Raw genomic sequence first — 8951 nt, forward strand, 5'->3', positions numbered from 1 at the left:
GGCTCCATGCGCGGCCCCACCGCCCCCCAGGCCCGGGTCACGAGGCGGCGGTGACGGCGGTGACAGCGGCGGTGGCGGTGGCGGCGGCGGCGGCAGTGGCTGTGGTGGTGGTGGCAGCGGCGCCAACGGCAACACCTAGAGGCCGCCCCTGCGCTTCCCTACCGCTCACGTGGGCCTGTGGAGGCGGAGCCAAGCGTTTCGCGGCTCGCTGATTGGCCACGCGCCATAATTGACCGCAGCGTCCAGGGTCGGGGAGGCGGGCTCTGCTCCACAGGGCGATGACGTGATTGGCCCAAGGGGTACTGATGGAACGCAGATGGCGGGGTTCAAGGGGGCGTGCTCAGCCCCCTGGGCGCTACACGTTGATTGGCTCAAGCGAGACTGATCAGTGGGTAACTGACAAGGCTCTGGGGGCGCCTGCCTCGCACAGATTGGCCTAGACGGGGTTGATGGAAGACTTCTGAGGATTGGGGTGCGTGGGCTCTGCTTGCTGCTGATTGGAGAATGAGGGGCTCCTAGACAGCTGCCAAAACACGACAGGGCGGTGCTGCCCTCCTTGCCGCTCAGCGGAAGCAGGACTTATATGGAAGTGGGCGTAGCAGCCGGCAGTGAAGGGGTCGGGCCAGAGCTCTGCCTAGGCGGGCAGGGTAACTCTATAGTGATTGGCTACAAAAGACAAATTTAGACCGAAGCAGAGGCAGAAGGGCAGGACAGCTGCCAGACAAGTGAAGGAGCAGAGTGGCGGAAACTAAATGCCGAGGAGGGCAGGGTCGAGCTGCAGCCAGAGTTATAAAGGGGTTGAACTTGGCTCTGTATTTCTTAGAAGCTGGACAATACATAGACTAAGGGCAGGACCAGGGAGGGCGGGATCTGGCTCCGTGCCCACTGGTGGAAACTGAACTATTTAGAAGCAGCACTGAAGCCAATTTAGGCCGAGCGGGGCATGGTTGTAATTTAAGGTTCCCGAGGAATGATTAGGATGTGGGAGAGGGGTAAACCTTAGGGCCAGGAGTGAAAGGCCAATTGCCCTGGGAACAAACCTCCACCCTGAATTGGCCCATTCGCTATCGTAATTAAAAGAGTAGTGCCCAAGATAAAAAAAAAAAAAAAAGGAGTCAGGTGGGGGCCCAGGTTGCCAAGACAAGGGAAGAGGGGACAGAGCAGTAAGTCTAATAGCAAGTGCTGCCAGGTAACAGGCTGCAGGCAGGACTTCAGGGGTGCTTTAAAGATTCCACACAGACTGGATCTCTGGGCCTCCTAGTAACTTTGTGCTTTAGACACAGGACACCTTAGCAAACAGTAGGGGTTAGGGGGAAAATGAAGGACCGTGTGACTCAAAAAGGCATTCAGGCTCTTTAATGTCCGGAGAGGGGGGAAGAAGTCAATGATGAGTCTCCTCCGGGATATTCTGCAGGCCTTGCAGTTCTCTAAGCCCCTGAAAAAGAGGACAGAAGAGATTGAACAGAGGCCCCACCCCAGGCTTGCACTGACCTCCCCTCCCTCAGAGCCACCCTGGCTCCAGCTTGGCTCCGTTTAGAAGGGGACAGATGGGCCTTCCAGTCCCTGGCTCTCTCCCTTCCTCAGGTCACCACCCTAAATGCATTGGAGACAGAGTCTGGGAGTGGGGTGAGCTGCTCTCACCTCTAGCAACATGTGGATATGGGCTTTGATATTCATTGAGTCCTTGGTGAGGCTGTCGCTGAGCCTGGAGAAAAGAAACAAGAAAGGGCGAAGTGGGCCCCATGATCAGAGGATGAGGCTTCCTCCTCATTTCAAGAGCTACCTATGTCCTGGATGACTTCCACACAGCAGGTGGTAGGACACCCACTATCTGACCTGCTCCTATACAGAGATGCCTGGCCATCATCTGAGTTGCACTAACTCAAAGAATTAGTGAATTACTGAATCCCTACTCAATGCCAGGTGGTATTAGGTACTGGGGAGACAGCAGAAAGCACAACAAACAAAAACTCCGGCCTCATGAAGCTCAAATTCTCATTGAGAGGGACAAATCATGGAGTAAAATACAGAGTATGTCAGATGGTTCTACGTATGATGAAAAAATTAGACAATAAGAGAAGGAGTATAGGAGTGGGGGCTGCAATTCTAATCAGAGTGCTCAGGGATGGTCTCACTGAGAACATTTGAGTACACACTTAAAATGAAGAAGTGAATCATCTGGATAGATGGAGGATGGATGTTATAGACACAAGGGGCAGCAAATGCAAAGGCACCAAGGTGGGGGTGTACCTGGCGTATCTGAGGCACAACAGAGGCAGTGTGGCTGGAGAATAAGTGAAGGCGGATTGCAGGCGGTGAGGTCAGAGAGCAGGAGGCAGATATGTAAAACCTACAAGGTCATGGTTAAGGACTCGGGCTTTATTGTAAGTGGGATGTGATCACAGCAGGGATGTGAACTGACTAGGGTTTTAGAGGATCCATCTGTTTGCTCTACGTAGAATTGACTGTGGATAAGCAGAGGTGATATGGAAGCAGGAAGCCCAGTGAGGAAGCTCCTGCAACAGTCCATGTGAGACATGGACTCAGGCCACAGTAGTAGCAGTTGAGGTGATGAGAAATAATTGGATTTGGGATATACTAGTATTTTGAAGGTAGAGTCAACAGGATTTACCAAAGGGTTAGATGTTGGGTGTCACAGAGAGTACTCAAGAAAGGCCTAAGCAACTGGGAAGCTAGAGTTGCCTGAAACCACTTTGGCCCTGGAATGTTGAGTTACACAAACCAGTGCATTCCTTCGATAAGCCAACTGGGATCACTTTCACTCCAAAGAATCCTCAATGACAAAGGGTCATGGGAGGCCTTTCTGAAGAATGTAGAATGAGTAAGAGTTAAACATTAGGAAAGTCATTTCCACAAAGAAGACCAGACGGCAGGAAAGAGCTTTTTGACAGTATTAGAAAATTAAGTGAATGATGGAAGAAAATTGGGTCCAAGAAGTAAGGGGCTAGATCATGCCGGATCTTGAAATCATGATAAGGAATGTGGACTTCATTGTGCTGAGCTATCTGCAAATGCAGGAGTCAGTTTTAGGGAAATGAAATACTGTAAGAAAGTAGAAGGCAACAACACAGGATGATAAATTAGAAAAAAATAGTATAAACCTGTTTACATATCAATGTCTCCCAAATGTATATATTCAGTCCAGACCTCTCTCCCGAACTCCAGCCTTGGGAGTTTTAACTACATCTTAAAAATTCAACCTTAATGTTTAACAAGCAGCTCACACTTAACAGATCCTAGATTGAACTCCTGATCTTCTCCTCTAATTCTACTCCCCGCCCCTGTCTTCTCCATCTCAGATAATGGCAACTCCATCCTTCCAGTTTTTCTTTTTTTTTTTTATCCTTCCAATTTTTCAGCCCCAAACCTGAACTGCTCTTTCACTCACACACCACATCCAATCCAGCATTCTATTTAAAATTGTAACTACAATTTTTCTTATCTGCATTCCATGCTGTTTTCTGTAGAATGGTTTGTGACACACTACATCATATACATGTTTTCGTCTGTCTCCTCTGACTAGAATGTAAACTGTGTAAGATTTGGCAGAGATTTGGTCTGCTTTGTTCCCTGCTGTATTCCCAGGAACCCAAACAGTATGTAGCACATAGTAAGCACCCAATGTATATTGAAGGAATAAGTGAATGACTACTCTACTCAAAGGAATGTGAAATCCTCAAATGATGGTTGAGTCCATGCTTATGGACAAGAAATAAATAGAGGGTGTTGTTGCCAGAAAGCAAGAATGCTTTCAAGAAAATCTAGGGTAGTGATCAAAGAATAGAGGAATGAAATTGATCAGCTTGATCCCTTGATCAGGTACAATTTGAACATCAAAAAAAAGAATTACTTAATGGTACAAGCTTAATCTATGAAAGGCTATGAGTTCAATACTTAGAAAAAAATAAAAGTCGTCAAATGCTAGTTGTAACACAAAAGGGATATGTTGAATTTATTGCTACTGATTTAACATGTAAGGCAGTGTTACTAGTCATATGGTTATTCTGCTCCTTCTATAATGACATGTCTGTTTATGGGTGTGAATGTGTACTCTCGTGTGTAATCAGGAAAGAATACACAAAGAGACCTGACCCTCCCACTCCCCAAACAAAAAAATATACTAAGAACAGGAGGGACTGATAGGACATTTTTACTACATAAAAAACCTGAAAGAAAGTTGAAAGTTTGCCATAAGAAACCACGCATTTTAAAGAGAGCAAGCTACACAGACTCAAATCCTCATCTTCTAGAAAGAATAAACTTCTAGGGGTTCCCACTAATTATAATTAATAGAGATTCAACTAGATTTCTCATCACAATAATAGACTACACCAATATATCAAAAAGACCAGACAAGGGGGCAGGCACTGACAACTTAAAGACATCAAGTCTCATAAAATTAAAATCTATTTGAAAGGCTCATAAATCCTGTGACATAACAAGGAGAGCTTTGTTATAAAAAATGGTCTTGGTCTAAATGACCACCAGTTCAGAATTGCGTTGGCCTGTGAGAGCAGGCCCCCCAAGTAAACTGTTCACCAACTGGCCTGATCACGAAGATTTAGAAATCTCAGCAGGTCTGAGGCGCTATGTGGTCTAACACTGAGACCCTGGAAAGGTTTGAAAAGAGATGTACTGAAACCCTAAGGGAGGCAACTCTGGAAGAAATGAAAGTAGGAATAAAGATAAATATAACCCAGAAGGCATTTTAGATCAGTGATATTCACTTTAGTGAGGTGTTAATCTAAGTATATTCCTCAGGGTCCCCTCACTCACTCCACTTGAGCCATGCTCACCTCTCCTGGCAATTCCTCTAACACAGTAGGCACACCGGTCCCCTTGCCAGGAATGTTCTTCCCTGGACAGCCCCCTACCTTGTTCACTCAACCAAGTGACTCAAATGTCACTTCCTCTGGGAGGCCTTCCCTAGCTACATTTCAAACCTCTCATCCACATTCCCAATTCCCCTTCCCTGCACAAAACCTTAAAAGAAACCGGAGCCCATACTTTCTTCCCACATTACCTCCCCATCACCACCAACAGAGACCTGCTTCAATCCCCACTTTAACCTGTTACCAGCATTCACTTTTAGATTCATTCAACAAACACAGATCGCCTACTATATGCTATGTACTATTCTAGTCACTTAGGGCATAGACAAAATATGTACCTTTATCGTATAAACCTTATGTCCCAATGGGAGGAGGCAATGAACATTAGAAAGAAGTAAATTTCACAGTAAACATTAGGGGGTCATAAGTATCAGGGAGAAAGAAAAAGTAGAGCGAGGGAAGGGAATCAGGAGTGCCAGGGGTTGCAATTTTAAAGTCAGGTTACAGAAGACCTCTTTGAGGAAGTGACATTTAAGCAAGACTCACACTGAGTAAGGAGGAAGGAGCCATGCAGGCACCTGGGAAGTAGTACTGCAGGCAGAGAGAACAGCCATTGCCATCACCCTGCGGTGGGATCATTCTGGGGTTTTTTATATATTTTATTGATTTTTTTACAGAGGAAGGGAGAGGGATAGAGAGTTAGAAACATCGACGAGAGAGAAAGATCCATCAGCTGCCTCCTGCACACCCCTTACTGGGGATGTACCCGCAACCAAGGTACATGCCCTTGACCGGAATCGAACCTGAGACCCTTCAGTCGGCAGGCCGATGCTCTATCCACTGAGCCAAACTGGTTAGGGCCATTCTGGGGTTTTTAAAGAATCCTGTGAAGGTCAGTGTGGTGAGAGTACTGAACGAGCAAAAAAAAAAAATTAGGTCTGGCTGGTGTGGCGTTGACCTATGAACCAGGAGGTCATGGTTCAATTCTAGGTCAGGGCACATGCCCGGGTTGCAGCTAGATCCCCAGTAGGGGGCGTGCAGGTGGCAGCCGATCAATGATTCTCTCTCATCATTGATGTTTCTATCTCTCTCTCCCTTCCTCTCTGAAATCAATATAAAATATAAACAAACAAACAAACAAACAAACAAATAAATAAATAAAAGATCTTAAAAATATTATCAGGAGGTGAAGTCAGAGGTAACTTGTTTTATTGTTAGCGATTTATAGGCTGAGACTCCACGGATCTGGTCAAAATTGTGCTCATGTATAACAGTATAGGTCTTCTAGAATGTGAGCCTTCAAGAAGCCCTGTCTTGTTCACTGCTGCCTCCCCACCATCAAGCACAGAGTCTGCCATACAGCAGATGCCCAATACATGTTTGCGTGAATGAAAAATACATTATTGAGTGCTTAATATGTGCTACATCCGGGGCTGAGCTTTGCACCCCCCGTTTCTTCAGCCCTACCCCTGAGGAGGAGGGGAGATGGGTCCCTAAGTGTCCCAGGAAGCCATGGGGAAAAGGAGAGGTATTGCAAATGGTGGTGTTCTTAGACACTATCCTCCTGGAATAGACTTACTCTGTCAGGAGATTGCTCTTACGATCAATGAACTTGAGAGCTTCTGCCAGTGTCAACTCCAGGAAAAAACCATATCCAAGGGCCACATAGATCCGTGAGGTGTCTGAGCTAAGGAAACAGTGGTTAGAGGAAGTGGGGCAAATTCTTACCCCTGTTTAGCATACCATACAGTTTATTTAAGACTTTTTTATTCCCCTCTCCTCCCCTCCTTCCCTTCCCCAAATTGCAGCTCTGGGAGAGCAGGAATGTTGTCCTATTTTATTCACTGCCACATCTCCAGCACCTAGCACAGTGTCTGGTACATAGCAAATACTCAAAAAAATATTTATTGAACGAAGGAAGGGGAAAGCTGAACCCTGTGGGCTTAAAGGGGCAGGAAGACACTCACACAACTGTGTCAACGAAGAAATTACAGCCCAAATCCACCTGCATATATAACTCCGAGTGTTTAGCTTCCTGTGGGGCCAGAGAAAAGAGGTAGGGGTTAGTGGTCAACTTTTAAGCCATGTGACAGGTTTTGGTCTGGGTTATCTCCTCCCATGCCCCTCCCTTGCCCACAAAAGAAGGTACCCAACCTTGGCATCTTTACCTGGAGACGCTCAATGACATTTCTCAGTTGAAGGTATTTGGACAGCTGCTCATATACCTTGTCACGATGATCCAGTACCTTTCTGATGGGACATGATGGGACAAGAGTAAAATGGTGACCAACAGGAAGCCCTGTCCTTGGAATACCTCATATCATGACCCTCTGAGACCCTCAAGTCACCGTGCCCTAAAGAGGGGCTTTAGTGCAGAAGTTAAGATTTGGACTCTGGGTCAGACTGCTTGGGTTTGAATCCAGGCTCTCCTTTTACTAGCTGTTTGACGTTGGTAAGTAAATAACCTCTTTGAGATTCAATTTCCCCATCTATAAAACAGGGATGGCAAGTATTACCCCATAGAGTCATTAGATGGATTAAATGAGTGTTTACTATAAAGTACTTAGAATAGTGCCTGTCAGATAGTAAGCTCCATATATGTGTTAGCTATTATTTATTAGTATTATTATATTACTCTCAATGCCTCCCTCCAATCAGAATGTCTTATTCTCATCCTAGAAAAATCCTCCATCCCTTTTAGGATGCTCTTTAAAAAAAAAACTGTTTATTGATTTCAGGGAGGGCAGGCGAGGGAGAGAGAGACAGAAACATCAATGATGAGAGTCATTGATCCGCTGTCTTCCGCACGCCCCCTAGTGGGGATTGAGCCCGCAACCCGGGCATGTGCCCTGAGGGGGAATTGAAAACTGTGACCTCCGGTTCATAGGTCCACACTCAACCACTGAACCACACCGGTGGGGCTAGGATGCTCTTAATACTAGTTGTGAACACTCTATTTCTTGCTTAGATTGATGATAGTAATAATAATTTTTCATACTCATTGAACCTCTAGTATCCACATTAAATCCTTTACCAGAACTGCTCAAAACCACTGATGGAACATGATGGGACAAGAGTAAAATGGAAGGATCCATCAACTTCCCCATTTCACAGATGAGAAAACTGAGGACCATAAAGGCCAGGAGAGGCACGTGTTCGCACTGATGGCTAAATGGCCCAAACTGGTTTCAAACCTGAGAACTCTAGCCTAGCAAATCCAGCTCTTAACTGTTCAGTAACATCGAAGGCCGCATGTGCACGGACACATCCTCTATAAAGGCGCCAAGTCCCAGTCAAGTAGCACCCCAACCGTCGCCCCTCCTCCCCTCTTGAATGGCGCGGAGGGCCGGGCTCCAAAAACCTTGCCCACCAATCAGAAGGCTAGACCCTGACTCCTACCGCCCTGCTCACCACGTGGCAAGTTCCCTACGCCCCGCCCCCCACTGTCACTCACTGCAGGTCCCGCTGCAGCACATCAGAGATGAAGGCTTCATAGCGCAGCACTTTCTCCCCCGTGGCGTCCAGGGCCCGCCGCTTAGGGGGCGTCGCCATGATGGGCTCCTGAGGAACGGGGAGGGGGAAGACCACGTTGAACACTCAGTGTGTCCTCAGGCACAGTCCATCTTCACCCTCTCAACGTCGGGAGTGAGCACGTCCAGCTAATGCTGGGCGGGGGGGGGAGGCGTCCGCCTTCTTCCCCTTCCAACTCTGGGGCCCGCCACCCAGGGATACCCAAACGCAGCCCTCACCTTAGAGCCGCCGGCAATAAGGAAGGTTGGTAAGAACCATGGCTTCCGGGTGGCGCGGCTGAATGACGTATGAAGAGGGCGCGGGCCAACCGAATAGCCAGGTGGGCGGGGCGGTCCGAAACGGAAGAAAAAGGAGCGGCGGAGAAGAGAAGGGCGGGGCTAGCGGCGTCCCGGGAGATTGCGGAAGTGGCCGAGCGTGGGAACCCGGACTGCGCGCGCGCGCGGAGCCTCTGGGGACCGTTGCGTAGCTGGGGGCGGGCCTTAGTGGGATTTGGCGGGTTCTGGAGCCGCCGGGACGCACAGTAGACGTAGAGAGTAAAAAGCATTTTGTGTCTAAAAGCCAGAGCCT

At 47.6% G+C, this 8951-nt stretch overlaps 1 protein-coding gene across 2 annotated transcripts; it reads right to left on the bottom strand.

Moving 5' to 3' along the window:
• Nucleotides 1–1242: 1242 nt before the first annotated feature.
• Nucleotides 1243–8666, bottom strand: UXT (ubiquitously expressed prefoldin like chaperone). Of its 2 annotated transcripts, XM_006097148.3 has the most exons (7): nt 8603–8666; nt 8308–8414; nt 7022–7103; nt 6821–6888; nt 6433–6540; nt 1642–1705; nt 1342–1435 (listed from the first exon to the last, which is right to left on the bottom strand). In XM_006097148.3, exons 2-7 carry the CDS (start codon nt 8403–8405, stop codon nt 1382–1384), a joined length of 474 nt encoding a protein of 157 aa, XP_006097210.1. In that variant the 5' UTR covers nt 8406–8414; nt 8603–8666; the 3' UTR covers nt 1342–1381. The 2 variants fall into 2 exon arrangements, with proteins under 2 accessions (XP_023616687.1, XP_006097210.1); XM_023760919.1 differs by lacking the exon at nt 1642–1705 and having other exon boundaries at nt 1243–1435.
• Between the last annotated feature and the right edge of the window lie 285 nt (nt 8667–8951).

Source organism: Myotis lucifugus, unplaced genomic scaffold (assembly GCF_000147115.1).
Source record: "Myotis lucifugus unplaced genomic scaffold, Myoluc2.0 scaffold_196, whole genome shotgun sequence".
NCBI lineage: Eukaryota > Metazoa > Chordata > Mammalia > Chiroptera > Vespertilionidae > Myotis > Myotis lucifugus.

Coding starts and splice junctions, on each gene's coding strand:
- UXT (XM_023760919.1), bottom strand. CDS start 8,405: ATGGCGACGCCCCCTAAGCGGCGGGCCCTGGACGCCACGGGGGAGAAA. Junction 7,104..8,307: donor GTGCTGCAGCGGGACCTGCA/GTGAGTGACAGT, acceptor ATGTCCCATCAG/AAAGGTACTGGATCATCGTG. Junction 1,436..6,432: donor AAGAGCAATCTCCTGACAGA/GTAAGTCTATTC, acceptor CCTCTTTTTCAG/GGGCTTAGAGAACTGCAAGG.